An 18,304-nucleotide genomic window follows, 5' to 3' on the forward strand; every position below is an offset into this window, starting at 1 on the left:
CTTCCCTCCAGTGGTAGGAAGTACACATCTCCCACAGTCAGATGGGCTGGTGGGCTGCAGCCTCAGTGTGATGTGAGCACTAGTCCAGTCACTCAAGGGTGCCTCCTTCCCTCCAGTGGTCACATCTCCCACAGTCAGAACAATAGGCTCTGCAGCCTCAGTGTGATGTGAGCACTAGTCCAGTCACATCCTCCTTCCCTCCAGTGGTAGGAAGTACACATCTCCCACAGTCAGATGGGCTGGTGGGCTGCAGCCTCAGTGTGATGTGAGCACTAGTCCAGTCACTCAAGGGTGCCTCCTTCCCTCCAGTGGTAGGAAGTACACATCTCCCACAGTCAGATGGGCTGGTGGGCTGCAGCCTCAGTGTGATGTGAGCACAGTCCAGTCACTCAAGGGTGCCTCCTTCCCTCCAGTGGAGTACACATCTCCCACAGTCAGATGGGCTGGTGGGCTGCAGCCTCAGTGTGATGTGAGCACTAGTCCAGTCACTCAAGGGTGCCTCCGTCCCTCCAGTGGCAGGAAGTACACATCTCCCACAGTCAGAACAATAGGCTGGTGGGCTGCTGCCTCAGTGTGATGTGAGCACTAGTCCAGTCACTCAAAGGTCCCTCCAATCCTCCCGTAGTAGGAAGTGCACACATCAGACAGTAGGCTGGTATAGTAGATCGTAAGCTGAAGCCTCAGTCCTCCACACATTCATAGCTACCGATTTGTGTTCTCTTTCAAGTCAAATTTACCCTCACATTAACCCTTAAAATCTATAAATCATCTTTTCCCATCAAAGCTCACCCTCTTCCCGCTCCCTCAACCAATCCTCCTCCCTCCCATTTTGAATTGTCAGACTGTAATTGGCACCCGCCCTCCCCTGGCCCCTACACCCTCGGTCCCTCACTGAGTGCTGTACACACCGCTGAGCAGGCGGCTCTTCTTCTCCTCCTTCTGGCTCTCGTTCTTCAGGTCAGAAAACACCTGGGAGAAGAAGTTAGGGTCTGTGTTCATCTGGAGCATCTTGACACTCATCAGCTTGGTGATGGTCATGCAGCGGATCCAGAAGGTCTGCCTGCAGGTGTCCACCAGGAAGGGTTTCAGGGGTAGGCGATCTCGTTGCCCATGTAGGAGCAGGTCGTATAGAGGCAGGTGAGCAGCACGGCATGCAGCTCGTGCAAGGTGGCCACCTCGGAGGAAACCGCCTCGCGGCACAGCATGTAGAGGAAGACCACAGCGGCCGGATTGATGCAGCTCTGGCTCTGATAGCAGTTGTCCAGCAGATAACGGTCCACCACCCGCAGCCACAGCACCGGGTCCATGGAAGACATGTCCTGGAGCCGGTAGCAGCGCCGGCACAGGAACTCACCCAGACAGCGCAGCAGCTCGCCGGTTGTAGCGTGGACCATCACCAGCCTCCTGGGAGCGTCGAGTTCCTGGACGGTCACCATCTGGGGCGTGTCGGGGCCGTGTTTGAGTTGGATAAGGGGACCTTCTCGACCGACGAGGCCGCGTTGTTGGAGATGGCTGGAGTGCCTTGGTCCTGGGTGGACAGCTTGTCACAGGACTGAGACTTCTCAAGGACTGTGAGGGTGGACAGGTTGGAGAAGGACTGAGACTTCTCCAGGTTCTCATTACTCAGATGGGCAATGTTGTTTTGGTTGGTGTTCTCATGGGCCTTCTTGGAGCTCTTCTTCTTCACAATCCACCTCCATGGTGAGTAGCGCTTCAGAGTCTTGTCTTTTGCGCTCTTACCGGTCTGGACTTCCATCAAGTGGCCCACAGTGTCCGGCCCATCTTTGAAGAGGACTGCCTTCTTGCGGAGCGAGATAGACATTACGGTTCCCATGGTCAATAGTGCCTGTAGAAAACAAAATGCTTCAATATTAGCAAAATGAAATGCATGGCATCAGTTCAGTTGGCCAAGCTAGCTCAGCTCTGGCTGTCTCTGAAATGGCAACCTATTCCCTATAAAGTGCACTGCTTTTGATCATGTGGCCCAAAGGGGTCTGGTCAAAAGCAGTGCTTTAAATAGGAAACAGGGTTTCATTTGGGACAGATTCTAAATCACAGTATTAAGCATAGACATTAGTGCTCTGTGTTCATAAACATGAGCAATATAACATTCCAAAGCGAAACAAAAATATTACTCACTGATTTCAAGTTGATATGTGAAAAAGTTATAAAGATATTTCTACATTTACTTTGTTAATTGAAAGGTAAAGACGGGTTGTCCAGTGCTTTGAGTTCAAGGCTGTTATGGTTGTGAACATCAGAATTGTCCAAGGTTCTGAAATCGAGTTTCCACGTCGTAATAAAGAAGTAGGTCATAGAGGCGATTTTGTGAAAGATTATAAGTTTGATGTGGGCTAAAATAAATAAATAAACAAATAAATAAAGTCTGATGTTCCCCGTGATAGAATTAGCCTCATATTTGATACAGCCCAGCTCAATAAATTGAAAACGAAATAACCTCTGAGTGTCTGTTACGTCACGGCGTTACATTTCTGTCCTCAGTGGCTGAATAACATGTATCTGGCGAGTGTTTTGCATGGATCTCAATGGTCTGTCAAATTATATTGGCAGCTCTGTCAGGCTCCCGCTTATCTCGTTCACCAGCAGACTATTCTTCCCCCTAAATTGTGCTTTAATAAATTCCCTTTAGCAATCTACTCCAATAATGCGCATTTAGCCTGGGGACGATTATGTGCGCGCCTATTATCGCTATTTGAAGTGGGGAGCACACAGTCCGACTTCGATGTCAGGACTGACTGGAGAGCTCGCTTAAAATGCGCTATAAAAGTAGGCTAAATTGCATTTTCATGTAAAACGCAAAATAAGAACCAGCAGTAGCGGAAATAAAAAATTATACAACTTAATTCAAACGTTTTTTTTTTTTTTATCATACAACAGTTGATCCAATACTAGACTAAGCTCGGTTTGAATATTCAAGTACAGTGGGGCAAAAAAGTATTTAGTCAGCCACCAATTGTGCAACTTCTCCCACTTAAAAAGATGAGAGAGGCCTGTAATTTTCATCATAGGTAGACTTCAACCATGACAGACAAAATGAGAAAAAAAATCCAGATAATCACATTATAGGATTTTTTATGAATTTATTTGCAAATTATGGTGGAAAATAAGTATTTGGTCACCTACAAACAAGCAAGATTTCTGGCTCTCACAGACCTGTAACTTCTTCTTTAAGAGGCTCCTCTGTCCTCCACTCGTTACCTGTATTAATGGCACCTGTTTGAACTTGTTATCAGTATAAAAGACACCTGTCCACAACCTCAAACAGTCACACTCCAAACTCCACGATGGCCAAGACCAAAGAGCTGTCAAAGGACACCAGAAACAAAATTGTAGACCTGCACCAGGCTGGGAAGACTGAATCTGCAATAGGTAAGGCAGCTTGGTTTGAAGAAATCAACTGTGGGAGCAATTATTAGGAAATGGAAGACATACAAGACCACTGATAATCTCCTTCGATCTGGGGCTCCACGCAAGATCTCACCCCGTGGGGTCAAAATGATCACAAGAACGGTGAGCAAAAATCCCAGAACCACACGGGGGGACCTAGTGAATGACCTGCAGAGAGCTGGGACCAAAGTAACAAAGCCTACCATCAGTAACACACTACGCCGCCAGGGACTCAAATCCTGCAGTGCCAGACGTGTCCCCCTGCTTAAGCCAGTACATGTCCAGGCCCGTCTGAAGTTTGCTAGAGAGCATTTGGATGATCCAGAAGAAGATTGGGAGAATGTCATATGGTCAGATGAAACCAAAATATAATTTTTTGGTAAAAACTCAACTCGTCGTGTTTGGAGGACAAAGAATGCCGAGTTGCATCCAAAGAACACCAGACCTACTGTGAAGCATGGGGTTGGAAACATCATGCTTTGGGGATGTTTTTTTGCAAAGGGACCAACACGACTGATCCGTGTGAAGGAAAGAATGAATGGGGCCATGTATCGTGAGATTTTGATTGAAAACCTCCTTCCGTCAGCAAGGGCATTGAAGATGAAACGTGGCTGGGTCTTTCAGCATGACAATGATCCCAAACACACCGCCCGGGCAACGAAGGAGTGGCTTCGTAAGAAGCATTTCAAGGTCCTGGAGTGGCCTAGCCAGTCTCCAGATCTCAACCCCATATAAAATCTTTGAAGGGAGTTGACGGTCCGTGTTGCCCAGCAACAGCCCCAAAACATCACTGCTCTAGAGGAGATCTGAATGGAGGAATGGGCCAAAATACCAGCAACAGTGTGTGGAAACCTTGTGAAGACTTACAGAAATCGTTTGACCTCTGTCATTGCCAACAAAGGGTATATAACAAAGTACTGAGAAACTTTTTTATTGACCAAATGCTTATTTTCCACCATAATTTGCAAATAAATTCATTAAAAATCCTACAATGTGATTTTCTGGATTTTCTTTTCTCATTTTGTCTGTCATAGTTGAAGTGTACCTATGATGAAAATTACAGGCCTGTCTCATATTTTAAACTTGCATAATTGGTGGCTGACTAAATACTTTTTTGCCCCACTGTACCTCCCCATCGCTAATTGCTGTCCCAATATATTATCAATATCTCAAATCTCTCTCCCTGTAGGAGATATTGGGTCAAGGCAGTAGAGAGCAGGCATTTAAAACCAACCTGTTATTACCTTTATTTTACTAGGCAAGTCAGTTAAGAAGAAATTCTTATTTTCAATGACAGCCTAGTGGGTTAACTGCCTGTTCAGGGGCAGAATGACCTTGTCAGCTCGGGGATTCGAACTTGCAACCTTTCGGTTACTAGTCCAACGCTCTAACAGCTAGGCTACCCTGCCGCCCCTGTTCTCTGGGTAACACTAAGACAACTGATTTTTTAGTGTAAATATCACTGTAAATCTGCATGAACATGACACACACTGAAAAGCTTTTGTTTCCATGGTAACTGGTACTTTACTTGAGAATGTATATCTTTTTTTACTTTTACTTCTACTTGACAACATTCAGAAAGAAAATATGCATTTCCAATGCTCAGGCAGGACAGCAAAACAGTCAAATTCATACACTTATTAAGAGAACTCATCCCTACTGCCTCTAATCTGGTTTGTAAAATATTGTTAGACCGTGCCCCTGGCTTTCCATAAATAAATAAAAACAAGAACATCTGCATAATATAAGGAATTTGATATATAGACTTTGCTTTCCCTTTTGATACTTAAGTACATTTAAAACCAGATACCTTTAGACTTTTACTCAAGTCATATTTTACTGGGTGACTTTCACTTTTACTTGAGTCATTTTCTATTAAGTATCTTTACTTTTACTCAAGTATGACAATTGGGTTCTTTTTCCACCACTCGTAAAGTATTATCTCCACCAAGATCTCAAAATGACAAGGAAAATATATATTTGTAAAATAATAAGGACACAACATGTGATGTTTTTAAGAAATTATTTAAAGCATTTTATTTCAAAACAGTCATACTGTTCGTTCAAATACATCAGAACCAATGGTCCTCAAACAAACCCCTGTCCCCTAGAACTGTCCCGTTCTTGCTGAGGGGGAACATTGGTGTTCACTTCACTGTCTAAAGCACCAGGGTCGCAGCTTGTCTGTTCAACCATGATCTGAGCACTAGTCCAGTCACTCAAGGGTGCCTCCTTCCCTCCAGTGGTAGGAAGTGCACATCTCCCACAGTCAGAACAATAGGCTGGTGGGCTGCTGCCTCAGTGTGATGTGAGCACTAGTCCAGTCACTCAAGGGTGCCTCCTTCCCTCCAGTGGTAGGAAGTCACATCTCCCACAGTCAGGTGGGGGCTGCAGCCTCAGTGTGATGTGAGCACTAGTCCAGTCACTCAAGGGTGCCTCCTTCCCTCCAGTGGTAGGAAGTACACATCTCCCACAGTCAGATGGGCTGGTGGGCTGCAGCCTCAGTGTGATGTGAGCACTAGTCCAGTCACTCAAGGGTGCCTCCTTCCCTCCAGTGGTAGGAAGTACACATCTCCCACAGTCAGATGGGCTGGTGGGCTGCAGCCTCAGTGTGATGTGAGCACTAGTCCAGTCACTCAAGGGTGCCTCCTTCCTCCAGTGGTAGGAAGTACACATCTCCCACAGTCAGATGGGCTGGTGGGCTGCAGCCTCAGTGTGATGTGAGCACTAGTCCAGTCACTCAAGGGTGCCTCCTTCCCTCCAGTGGTAGGAAGTACACATCTCCCACAGTCAGATGGGCTGGTGGGCTGCAGCCTCAGTGTGATGTGAGCACTAGTCCAGTCACTCAAGGGTGCCTCCTTCCCAGTGGTAGGAAGTACACATCTCCCACAGTCAGATGGGCTGGTGGGCTGCAGCCTCAGTGTGATGTGAGCACTAGTCCAGTCACTCAAGGGTGCCTCCGTCCCTCCAGTGGCAGGAAGTACACATCTCCCACAGTCAGAACAATAGGCTGGTGGGCTGCTGCCTCAGTGTGATGTGAGCACTAGTCCAGTCACTCAAGGGTGCCTCCTTCCCTCCAGTGGTAGGAAGTACACATCTCCCACAGTCAGATGGGCTGGTGGGCTGCAGCCTCAGTGTGATGTGAGCACTAGTCCAGTCACTCAAAGGTCCCTCCAATCCTCCCGTAGTAGGAAGTGCACACATCAGACAGTAGGCTGGTATAGTAGATCGTAAGCTGAAGCCTCAGTCCTCCACACATTCATAGCTACCGATTTGTGTTCTCTTTCAAGTCAAATTTACCCTCACATTAACCCTTAAAATCTATAAATCATCTTTTCCCATCAAAGCTCACCCTCTTCCCGCTCCCTCAACCAATCCTCCTCCCTCCCATTTTGAATTGTCAGACTGTAATTGGCACCCGCCCTCCCCTGGCCCCTACACCCTCGGTCCCTCACTGAGTGCTGTACACACCGCTGAGCAGGCGGCTCTTCTTCTCCTCCTTCTGGCTCTCGTTCTTCAGGTCAGAAAACACCTGGGAGAAGAAGTTAGGGTCTGTGTTCATCTGGAGCATCTTGACACTCATCAGCTTGGTGATGGTCATGCAGCGGATCCAGAAGGTCTGCCTGCAGGTGTCCACCAGGAAGGGTTTCAGGGGGTAGGCGATCTCGTTGCCCATGTAGGAGCAGGTCGTATAGAGGCAGGTGAGCAGCACGGCATGCAGCTCGTGCAAGGTGGCCACCTCGGAGGAAACCGCCTCGCGGCACAGCATGTAGAGGAAGACCACAGCGGCCGGATTGATGCAGCTCTGGCTCTGATAGCAGTTGTCCAGCAGATAACGGTCCACCACCCGCAGCCACAGCACCGGGTCCATGGAAGACATGTCCTGGAGCCGGTAGCAGCGCCGGCACAGGAACTCACCCAGACAGCGCAGCAGCTCGCCGGTTGTAGCGTGGACCATCACCAGCCTCCTGGGAGCGTCGAGTTCCTGGACGGTCACCATCTGGGGCGTGTCGGGGCCGTGTTTGAGTTGGATAAGGGGACCTTCTCGACCGACGAGGCCGCGTTGTTGGAGATGGCTGGAGTGCCTTGGTCCTGGGTGGCCAGCTTGTCACAGGACTGAGACTTCTCAAGGGTGAGGGTGGCCAGCTTGTCACAGGACTGAGACTTCTCAAGGGTGAGGGTGGACAGGTTGGAGAAGGACTGAGACTTCTCCAGGTTCTCATTACTCAGATGGGCAATGTTGTTTTGGTTGGTGTTCTCATGGGCCTGCACCTTCTTGGAGCTCTTCTTCTTCACAATCCACCTCCATGGTGAGTAGCGCTTCAGAGTCTTGTCTTTTGCGCTCTTACCGGTCTGGACTTCCATCAAGTGGCCCACAGTGTCCGGCCCATCTTTGAAGAGGACTGCCTTCTTGCGGAGCGAGATAGACATTACGGTTCCCATGGTCAATAGTGCCTGTGGAAAACAAAATGCTTCAATCTTAGCAAAATGAAATGCATGTCACCAGTTCAGTTGGCCAAGCTAGCTCAGCTCTGCCTGTCTCTGAAATGGCATCCTATTCCCTATAAAGTGCAGTGCTTTTGACCATGTGGCCCAAAGGGGTCTGGTCAAAAGCAGTGCTTTAAATAGGAAACAGGGTTTCATTTGGGACAGATTCTAAATCACAGTATTAAGCATAGACATTAGTGCTCTGTGTTCATAAACATGAGCAATATAACATTCCAAAGCGAAACAAAAATATTACTCACTGATTTCAAGTTGATATGTGAAAAAGTTATAAAGATATTTCTACATTTACTTTGTTAATTGAAAGGTAAAGACGGGTTGTCCAGTGCTTTGAGTTCAAGGCTGTTATGGTTGTGAACATCAGAATTGTCCAAGGTTCTGAAATCGAGTTTCCACGTCGTAATAAAGAAGTAGATCATAGAGGCGATTTTGTGAAAGATTATAAGTTTCATGTGGGCTAAAATAAATAAATAAACAAATAAATAAAGTCTGATGTTCCCCGTGATAGAATTAGCCTCATATTTGATACAGCCCAGCTCAATAAATTGAAAACGAAATAACCTCTGAGTGTCTGTTACGTCACGGCGTTACATTTCTGTCCTCAGTGGCTGAATAACATGTATCTGGCGAGTGTTTTGCATGGATCTCAATGGTCTGTCAAATTATATTGGCAGCTCTGTCAGGCTCCCGCTTATCTCGTTCACCAGCAGACTATTCTTCCCCCTAAATTGTGCTTTAATAAATTCCGTTTAGCAATCTACTCCAATAATGCGCATTTAGCCTGGGGACGATTATGTGCGCGCCTATAATCGCTATTTAAAGTGGGGAGCATACAGGCCGACTTCGATGTCAGGACTGACTGGAGAGCTCGCTTAAAATGCGCTATAAAAGTAGGCTAAATTGCATTTTCATGTAAAACGCAAAATAAGAACCAGCAGTAGCTGAAATAAAAAATTATACAACTTAATTCAAACGTTTTTTTTTTAATTTAAAAATCATACGACAGTTGATCCAATACTAGACTAAGCTCGGTTTGAATATTCAAGTACAGTGGGGCAAAAAGTATTTAGTCAACCACCAATTGTGCAACTTCTCCCACTTAAAAAGATGAGAGAGGCCTGTAATTTTCATCATAGGTAGACTTACATTTACATTTAAGTCATTTAGAGACATCCAGAGCACTTACAAATTGGTGCATTCACCTTCAACTATGACAGAAAAAAAAAAAAAAATCCAGATAATCACATTATAGGATTTTTTATGAATTTATTTGCAAATTATGGTGGAAAATAAGTATTTGGTCACCTACAAACAAGCAAGATTTCTGGCTCTCACAGACCTGTAACTTCTTCTTTAAGAGGCTCCTCTGTCCTCCACTCGTTACCTGTATTAATGGCACCTGTTTGAACTTGTTATCAGTATAAAAGACACCTGTCCACAACCTCAAACAGTCACACTCCAAACTCCACGATGGCCAAGACCAAAGAGCTGTCAAAGGACACCAGAAACAAAATTGTAGACCTGCACCAGGCTGGGAAGACTGAATCTGCAATAGGTAAGGCAGCTTGGTTTGAAGAAATCAACTGTGGGAGCAATTATTAGGAAATGGAAGACATACAAGACCACTGATAATCTCCTTCGATCTGGGGCTCCACGCAAGATCTCACCCCGTGGGGTCAAAATGATCACAAGAACGGTGAGCAAAAATCCCAGAACCACACGGGGGGACCTAGTGAATGACCTGCAGAGAGCTGGGACCAAAGTAACAAAGCCTACCATCAGTAACACACTACGCCGCCAGGGACTCAAATCCTGCAGTGCCAGACGTGTCCCCCTGCTTAAGCCAGTACATGTCCAGGCCCGTCTGAAGTTTGCTAGAGAGCATTTGGATGATCCAGAAGAAGATTGGGAGAATGTCATATGGTCAGATGAAACCAAAATATAATTTTTTGGTAAAAACTCAACTCGTCGTGTTTGGAGGACAAAGAATGCCGAGTTGCATCCAAAGAACACCAGACCTACTGTGAAGCATGGGGTTGGAAACATCATGCTTTGGGGATGTTTTTTTGCAAAGGGACCAACACGACTGATCCGTGTGAAGGAAAGAATGAATGGGGCCATGTATCGTGAGATTTTGATTGAAAACCTCCTTCCGTCAGCAAGGGCATTGAAGATGAAACGTGGCTGGGTCTTTCAGCATGACAATGATCCCAAACACACCGCCCGGGCAACGAAGGAGTGGCTTCGTAAGAAGCATTTCAAGGTCCTGGAGTGGCCTAGCCAGTCTCCAGATCTCAACCCCATATAAAATCTTTGAAGGGAGTTGACGGTCCGTGTTGCCCAGCAACAGCCCCAAAACATCACTGCTCTAGAGGAGATCTGAATGGAGGAATGGGCCAAAATACCAGCAACAGTGTGTGGAAACCTTGTGAAGACTTACAGAAATCGTTTGACCTCTGTCATTGCCAACAAAGGGTATATAACAAAGTATTGAGAAACTTTTTTATTGACCAAATGCTTATTTTCCACCATAATTTGCAAATAAATTCATTAAAAATCCTACAATGTGATTTTCTGGATTTTCTTTTCTCATTTTGTCTGTCGTAGTTGAAGTGTACCTATGATGAAAATTACAGGCCTGTCTCATATTTTAAACTTGCATAATTGGTGGCTGACTAAATACTTTTTTGCCCCACTGTACCTCCCCATCCCTAATTGCTGTCCCAATATATTATCAATATCTCACAAACTCAAATCTCTCTCCCTGTAGGAGATATTGGGTCAAGGCAGTAGAGAGCAGGCATTTAAAACCAACCTGTTATTACCTTTATTTTACTAGGCAAGTCAGTTAAGAACAAATTCTTATTTTCAATGACAGCCTAGGAACAGTGGGTTAACTGCCTGTTCAGGGGCAGAACGACAGATTTGTACCTTGTCAGCTCGGGGACTTCGAACTTGCAACCTTTTGGTTACTAGTCCAACGCTCTAACCGCTAGGCTACCCTGCCGCCCCTGTTCTCTGGGTAACACTAAGACATCTGATTTTGTAGTGTAAATATCACTGTAAATCTGCATGAACATGACACACACACTGAAAAGCTTTTGTTTCCATGGTAACTGGTACTTTACTTGAGAATGTATATCTTTTTTAACTTTTACTTCTACTTGACAACATTCAGAAAGAAAATATGTGCTCCTTGCATTTCCAATGCTCAGGCAGGACAGCAAAGCAGTCAAATTCATACACTTATTAAGAGAACTCATCCCTACTGCCTCTGATCTGGTTTGTAAAATATTGTTAGACTGTGCCCCTGGCTTTCCATAAATAAATAAAAACAAGAACATCTGCATAATATAAGGAATTTGATATATAGACTTTGCTTTCTCTTTTGATACTGAAGTACATTTAAAACCAGATACCTTTAGACTTTTACTCAAGTCATATTTTACTGGGTGACTTTCACTTTTACTTGAGTCATTTTCTATTAAGTATCTTTACTTTTACTCAAGTATGACAATTGGGTTCTTTTTCCACCACTCGTAAAGTATTATCTCCACCAAGATCTCAAAATGACAAGGAAAATATATATTTGTAATATAATAAGGACACAACATGTGATGTTTTTAAGAAATTATTTAAAGCATTTTATTTCAAAACAGTCATACTGTTCGTTCAAATACATCAGAACCAATGGTCCTCAAACAAACCCCTGTCCCCTAGAACTGTCCCGTTCTTGCTGAGGGGGAACATTGGTGTTTACTTCACTGTCTAAAGCGCCAGGGTCGCAGCTTGTCTGTTCAACCATGATCTGAGCACTAGTCCAGTCACTCAAGGGTGCCTCCTTCCCTCCAGTGGTAGGAAGTACACATCTCCCACAGTCAGAACAATAGGCTGGTGGGCTGCAGCCTCAGTGTGATGTGAGCACTAGTCCAGTCACTCAAGGGTGCCTCCTTCCCTCCAGTGGTAGGAAGTACACATCTCCCACAGTCAGATGGGCTGGTGGGCTGCAGCCTCAGTGTGATGTGAGCACTAGTCCAGTCACTCAAGGGTGCCTCCTTCCCTCCAGTGGTAGGAAGTACACATCTCCCACAGTCAGAACAATAGGCTGGTGGGCTGCAGCCTCAGTGTGATGTGAGCACTAGTCCAGTCACTCAAGGGTGCCTCCTTCCCTCCAGTGGTGGAAGTACACATCTCCCACAGTCAGATGGGCTGGTGGGCTGCAGCCTCAGTGTGATGTGAGCACTAGTCCAGTCACTCAAGGGTGCCTCCTTACCTCCAGTGGTAGGAAGTACACATCTCCCACAGTCAGATGGGCTTGTGGGCTGCAGCCTCAGTGTGATGTGAGCACTAGTCCAGTCACTCAAGGGTGCCTCCTTCCCTCCAGTGGTAGGAAGTACACATCTCCCACAGTCAGAACAATAGGCTGGTGGGCTGCAGCCTCAGTGTGATGTGAGCACTAGTCCAGTCACTCAAGGGTGCCTCCTTCCCTCCAGTGGTAGGAAGTACACATCTCCCACAGTCAGATGGGCTGGTGGGCTGCAGCCTCAGTGTGATGTGAGCACTAGTCCAGTCACTCAAGGGTGCCTCCTTCCCTCCAGTGGTAGGAAGTACACATCTCCCACAGTCAGATGGGCTGGTGGGCTGCAGCCTCAGTGTGATGTGAGCACTAGTCCAGTCACTCAAGGGTGCCTCCTTACCTCCAGTGGTGGAAGTACACATCTCCCACAGTCAGATGGGCTGGTGGGCTACAGCCTCAGTGTGATGTGAGCACTAGTCCAGTCACTCAAGGGTGCCTCCTTCCCTCCAGTGGTAGGAAGTACACATCTCCCACAGTCAGATGGGCTGGTGGGCTGCAGCCTCAGTGTGATGTGAGCACTAGTCCAGTCACTCAAGGGTGCCTCCTTCCCTCCAGTGGTAGGAAGTACACATCTCCCACAGTCAGAACAATAGGCTGGTGGGCTGCAGCCTCAGTGTGATGTGAGCACTAGTCCAGTCACTCAAGGGTGCCAGCCTCAGTGTGATGTGAGCACTAGTCCAGTCACTCAAGGGTGCCAGTGGTGGAAGTACACATCTCCCACAGTCAGAACAATAGGCTGGTGGGCTGCAGCCTCAGTGTGATGTGAGCACTAGTCCAGTCACTCAAGGGTGCCTCTTTCCCTCCAGTGGTAGGAAGTACACATCTCCCACAGTCAGATGGGCTGGTGGGCTGCAGCCTCAGTGTGATGTGAGCACTAGTCTAGTCACTCAAGGGTGCCTCCAATCCTCCCGTAGTAGGAAGTGCACACATCAGACAGTAGGCTGGTATAGTAGATCGTAAGCTAAAGCCTCAGTCCTCCACACATTCATAGCTACCGATTTGTGTTCTCTTTCAAGTCAAATTTACCCTCACATTAACCCTTAAAATCTATAAATCATCTTTTCCCATCAAAGCTCACCCTCTTCCCGCTCCCTCAACCAATCCTCCTCCCTCCCATTTTGAATTGTCAGACTGTAATTGGCACCCGCCCTCCCCTGGCCCCTACACCCTCGGTCCCTCACTGAGTGCTGTACACACCGCTGAGCAGGCGGCTCTTCTTCTCCTCCTTCTGGCTCTCGTTCTTCAGGTCAGAAAACACCTGGGAGAAGAAGTTAGGGTCTGTGTTCATCTGGAGCATCTTGACACTCATCAGCTTGGTGATGGTCATGCAGCGGATCCAGAAGGTCTGCCTGCAGGTGTCCACCAGGAAGGGTTTCAGGGGGTAGGCGATCTCGTTGCCCATGTAGGAGCAGGTCGTATAGAGGCAGGTGAGCAGCACGGCATGCAGCTCGTGCAAGGTGGCCACCTCGGAGGAAACCGCCTCGCGGCACAGCATGTAGAGGAAGACCACAGCGGCCGGATTGATGCAGCTCTGGCTCTGATAGCAGTTGTCCAGCAGATAACGGTCCACCACCCGCAGCCACAGCACCGGGTCCATGGAAGACATGTCCTGGAGCCGGTAGTAGCGCCGGCACAGGAACTCACCCAGACAGCGCAGCAGCTCGCCGGTTGTAGCGTGGACCATCACCAGCCTCCTGGGAGCGTCGAGTTCCTGGACGGTCACCATCTGGGGCGTGTCGGGGCCGTGTTTGAGTTGGATAAGGGGACCTTCTCGACCGACGAGGCCGCGTTGTTGGAGATGGCTGGAGTGCCTTGGTCCTGGGTGGACAGCTTGTCACAGGACTGAGACTTCTCAAGGGTGAGGGTGGACAGGTTGGAGAAGGACTGAGACTTCTCCAGGTTCTCATTACTCAGATGGGCAATGTTGTTTTGGTTGGTGTTCTCATGGGCCTGCACCTTCTTGGAGCTCTTCTTCTTCACAATCCACCTCCATGGTGAATAGCGCTTCAGAGTCTTGTCTTTTGCGCTCTTACCGGTCTGGACTTCCATCAAGTGGCCCACAGTGTCCGGCCCATCTTTGAAGAGGACTGCCTTCTTGCGGAGCGAGATAGACATTACGGTTCCCATGGTCAATAGTGCCTGTAGAAAACAAAATGCTTCAATATTAGCAAAATGAAATGCATGGCATCAGTTCAGTTGGCCAAGCTAGCTCAGCTCTGGCTGTCTCTGAAATGGCAACCTATTCCCTATAAAGTGCACTGCTTTTGATCATGTGGCCCAAAGGGGTCTGGTCAAAAGCAGTGCTTTAAATAGGAAACAGGGTTTCATTTGGGACAGATTCTAAATCACAGTATTAAGCATAGACATTAGTGCTCTGTGTTCATAAACATGAGCAATATAACATTCCAAAGCGAAACAAAAATATTACTCACTGATTTCAAGTTGATATGTGAAAAAGTTATAAAGATATTTCTACATTTACTTTGTTAATTGAAAGGTAAAGACGGGTTGTCCAGTGCTTTGAGTTCAAGGCTGTTATGGTTGTGAACATCAGAATTGTCCAAGGTTCTGAAATCGAGTTTCCACGTCGTAATAAAGAAGTAGGTCATAGAGGCGATTTTGTGAAAGATTATAAGTTTGATGTGGGCTAAAATAAATAAATAAACAAATAAATAAAGTCTGATGTTCCCCGTGATAGAATTTGCCTCATATTTGATACAGCCTAGCTCAATAAATTGAAAACGAAATAACCTCTGAGTGTCTGTTACGTCACGGCGTTACATTTCTGTCCTCAGTGGCTGAATAACATGTATCTGGCGAGTGTTTTGCATGGATCTCAATGGTCTGTCAAATTATATTGGCAGCTCTGTCAGGCTCCCGCTTATCTCGTTCACCAGCAGACTATTCTTCCCCCTAGATTGTGCTTTAATAAATTCACTTTATCAATCTACTCCAATAATGCGCATTTAGCCTGTGAACGATTATGTGCGCGCCTATAATCGCTATTTGAAGTGGGGAGCACACAGTCCGACTTCGATGTCAGGACTGACTGGAGAGCTCGCTTAAAATGCGCTATAAAAGTAGGGTAAATTGCCTTTTCATGTAAATCGCAACATAAGAACCAGCAGTAGCTCAGATAATAGCTTGTACAGCTACATTTCAAAGTGTTTTTTTTAAAGAATTTTAAAAATCATACAACAGTTGATCCAATACTAGACTAAGCTCGGTTTGAAAATTCAAGTACCTCCCCATCCCTAATTGCTGTCCCAATATATTATCAATATCTCACAAACTCAAATATCTCTCTGTCTTTCTCTCTCTCTATCACTCTCTCCCTAGGATATATTGGATCAGTGCAGTAGAGAGCAGGAGTTTAAGACCATCCTGTTCTCTCTGTGTTATTTTCATGCCTGTGTGGCTGAGAGGCGCAAGTTCGGTCCTCAGGGTTGGAACAGGAAATACCCCTTTAACACTGGAGACCTCACCATCTCTGTCAATGTGCTCTACAACTACCTGGAGGCCAACTCACAGGTCACTGTTTACCGTGTTATAGTGATCAGGATGGTGATAGTGATGATGATTGATGATGTTGATGTTGAGTCATTGTTCATGTATTTGGTGTGTGTGTGTGTGTTCAGGTGCCGTGGGAGGACTTGCGCTATCTGTTTGGAGAGATCATGTACGGAGGTCACATCACAGACGACTGGGACAGGAGACTCTGTAGAACCTACCTGGAGGAATACATGCAGCCCAACCAGGTGTGTGTGTGTGTGTGTGTGTGTGTGTGTGTGTGTGTGTGTGTGTGTGTGTGTGTGTGTGTGTGTGTGTGTGTGTGTGTGTGTGTGTGTGTGTGTGTGTTTGTGATTGTGATGATAATGTTACAAAGAAACCCACAACCTTTCCACCAGTCTGACAGGAAGTTGGCTCTGGCTCCGGGCTTTGTGGTTCCCTCCAACTTGGACTACCAGGGTTACCATGGTTACATAGATGAGATGCTGCCCCATGAGAGCCCGGTGCATTATGGGCTACACCCCAACGCAGAGATAGAGTTTCTGACGGTGACCTCTGATAACCTCTTCCACACACTGCTGGAGCTGCAGTCACCTGACTCTGTGATGGGAGAGGGGGCTTCACAGACCGTAGAGGAGAAGGTATATGAGAGACACACACTTAAACACACACGCACACACACATTTAAACACACACACACACACACTGGACCCCACACACACTCATCTCTCATCCTCTCTGCAGGTGAAGACCATCCTAGACGAGGTGTTGGAGAAGCTTCCAGAAGAGTACAACATGTCAGACATCACGTCTAAGACAGCTGAGAGATCACCATACATCCTGGTCTGCTTCCAGGAGTGTGAGCGTATGAACACGCTCATCTACGAGATACGACGCTCACTGAAGGAGCTGGACCTGGGGCTGAAGGTGGGTTAGGGGCTAGTTGAAAAAAAAAATGTATTTATATTTAACCTTAATTTAACTAGGCAAGTCAGATAAGAACAAATTCTTATTCACAATGATGGCCTACGCCGGCCAAACCCGGACGACGCTGGGCAATTGTGCGCCGCCCTAAGGACTCCCAATCACGGTGATACAGCCTGGATTCTAACCAGGTTACTGTAGTGATGCCTCTTGCAATGAGATGCAGTGCCTTAGACCGCTGCGCCACTCGGGAACCCATGATCAGCTGGTAAATTAGACTAGGACTGATGGAAGACATAATGGCGAATGGGTAGTTTTGGCTCATGACAGCGCTGTGTTTTTCTCCGTTCAGGGTGAGCTGGCGATCTCCTCAGAGATGGAGCAGATCCAGGCAGCTCTGTTCTTTGATAACGTCCCAGACACCTGGACCAAACTGGCCTACCCCTCCACTTACAGCCTTGCCCAGTGGTGAGTCACTGGGTGTACTCTCCCACTGCCCCAACGTGTACGTAAGATGATGTGATGCTATGTGTGTGTGTGTGTGTGTGTGCATGTGTGTGTTTACCAGGTATAATGACGTGTTGCTGCGCTGTAGAGAGCTGGACAGCTGGACACAGGACCTGGCTCTACCCACCGTCATCTGGCTGTCTGGACTCTTTAACCCACAGTCCTTCTTAACAGGCAACAAACGCACACATCCCCCTAGAAACAACATACCCTACCACTTCTAATTACATTACCCACTTATGATGTGAATGTCAGTTGCCTCGTTGGTATTCTCTGTTCAGTGGAATGATTTCCTCAAATTTCCCTCTCTCACCTCCAGCGGTGATGCAGTCTCTGGCTCGTAAGAATGAGTGGCCGTTAGATAAGATGAACCTGACTGTGGATGTGACTAAGAAATTTAAGGAAGAGTTCAACCAGCCAGCCAGAGAGGGAGTATACGTATACGGACTGTACATGGAAGGTAAACACTCGTCTCCCCTTCTCATGAACACCTACATCCTAGTTCATTTATCTTCACCCTTCCCCTCTTTCTCCCCCAGGTGCAAGATGGGACACTCAGGGTGGGGTGATCGCGGAGGCTCGTCTGAAGGAGTTAACCCCCTCCATGCCAGTCATCTCAGTCCGAGCAGTACCGAACGACAGACAGGAGACGCGTAACATCTACGAGTGTCCCCTGTACAAGACCAAGCTGAGAGGAACCACTTATGTCTGGACCTTTAGCCTCAAGACCAGAGAGAGACCAGCCAAGTGGGTACTGGCTGGGGTGGCCCTGCTGCTCAGTGTGTAGAGGTAAGGGTTAGGGGGGAGACCAGACAAGTGGGTACTGGCTGGGAAGAAGCAAGGTCGTTTTTCAATTCGCTATTTGTAGGGTGTGTATTTTCTGCATTATGTTGCTAAGTGTGAGAGAAGGTATTTTATGTAAAATATATGTATGTGTTGCTACATAATCCCTCAAACCAGGTTTGATGTTGCTATTGAAATAGAAAAATACATTTGTATAGTACCGTTTTAGCACCTGAAAGCTATATGAAAATGTATAAAGCATTTGGAAATTTTATTCATATGACTTAGTAAGAATAGAAATAAAAATGA

The 18,304-nt window shown here is 46.8% G+C and overlaps 3 protein-coding genes and 1 pseudogene across 14 annotated transcripts in view; 1 reads left to right on the forward strand and 3 right to left on the reverse strand.

The window, feature by feature from the left end:
* Positions 1–18,298, forward strand: part of dnah9l (dynein, axonemal, heavy polypeptide 9 like) — a 155,518-nt gene extending 137,220 nt beyond the window's left edge. For 10 of the 12 annotated variants that reach the window (XM_052464216.1, XM_052464217.1, XM_052464212.1 and 7 more), the window contains exons 20-27: positions 15,611–15,802; positions 15,910–16,029; positions 16,180–16,422; positions 16,526–16,708; positions 17,058–17,173; positions 17,274–17,386; positions 17,532–17,672; positions 17,752–18,298. In XM_052464216.1, the coding sequence (XP_052320176.1) occupies positions 15,611–15,802; positions 15,910–16,029; positions 16,180–16,422; positions 16,526–16,708; positions 17,058–17,173; positions 17,274–17,386; positions 17,532–17,672; positions 17,752–17,999 (1,356 nt within the window). In that variant the 3' untranslated portion in view covers positions 18,000–18,298. The remainder of the gene's footprint in view (positions 1–15,610; positions 15,803–15,909; positions 16,030–16,179; positions 16,423–16,525; positions 16,709–17,057; positions 17,174–17,273; positions 17,387–17,531; positions 17,673–17,751) is intronic. The other 2 variants (XM_052464209.1, XM_052464208.1) reach the window with 1 other exon arrangement.
* LOC118388031 (cyclin-dependent kinase 5 activator 1-like) lies at positions 434–2,726 on the reverse strand (annotated as a pseudogene).
* On the reverse strand, positions 5,814–8,636 carry LOC127907679 (cyclin-dependent kinase 5 activator 1-like). The gene is made up of 3 exons (XM_052464226.1): positions 8,207–8,636; positions 7,406–7,863; positions 5,814–7,373 (listed from the first exon to the last, which is right to left on the reverse strand). Exons 1-3 carry the CDS (start codon positions 8,273–8,275, stop codon positions 6,860–6,862), a joined length of 1,041 nt encoding a protein of 346 aa, XP_052320186.1. The 5' UTR covers positions 8,276–8,636; the 3' UTR covers positions 5,814–6,859.
* LOC127907680 (cyclin-dependent kinase 5 activator 1-like) lies at positions 13,012–15,390 on the reverse strand. The gene is made up of 2 exons (XM_052464228.1): positions 13,995–15,390; positions 13,012–13,962 (listed from the first exon to the last, which is right to left on the reverse strand). Exons 1-2 carry the CDS (start codon positions 14,396–14,398, stop codon positions 13,449–13,451), a joined length of 918 nt encoding a protein of 305 aa, XP_052320188.1. The 5' UTR covers positions 14,399–15,390; the 3' UTR covers positions 13,012–13,448.
* Positions 18,299–18,304: the final 6 nt, after the last annotated feature.

This window comes from Oncorhynchus keta, chromosome 15 (genome assembly GCF_023373465.1).
Source record: "Oncorhynchus keta strain PuntledgeMale-10-30-2019 chromosome 15, Oket_V2, whole genome shotgun sequence".
In the NCBI taxonomy this organism is placed as follows: domain Eukaryota; kingdom Metazoa; phylum Chordata; class Actinopteri; order Salmoniformes; family Salmonidae; genus Oncorhynchus; species Oncorhynchus keta.

Bases quoted from the DNA above. Each gene is read 5' to 3' on its own strand.
- LOC127907679 (XM_052464226.1), bottom strand. From the start codon at position 8,275: ATGTTCACAACCATAACAGCCTTGAACTCAAAGCACTGGACAACCCGT. The intron at 7,864-8,206 runs GTAAATGTAGAA...TGTTTTCCACAG, and splicing joins TTTACCTTTCAATTAACAAA to GCACTATTGACCATGGGAAC. The intron at 7,374-7,405 runs GTGACCGTCCAG...CGCTCCCAGGAG, and splicing joins GCCCCGACACGCCCCAGATG to GCTGGTGATGGTCCACGCTA.
- LOC127907680 (XM_052464228.1), bottom strand. From the start codon at position 14,398: ATGGGAACCGTAATGTCTATCTCGCTCCGCAAGAAGGCAGTCCTCTTC. The intron at 13,963-13,994 runs GTGACCGTCCAG...CGCTCCCAGGAG, and splicing joins GCCCCGACACGCCCCAGATG to GCTGGTGATGGTCCACGCTA.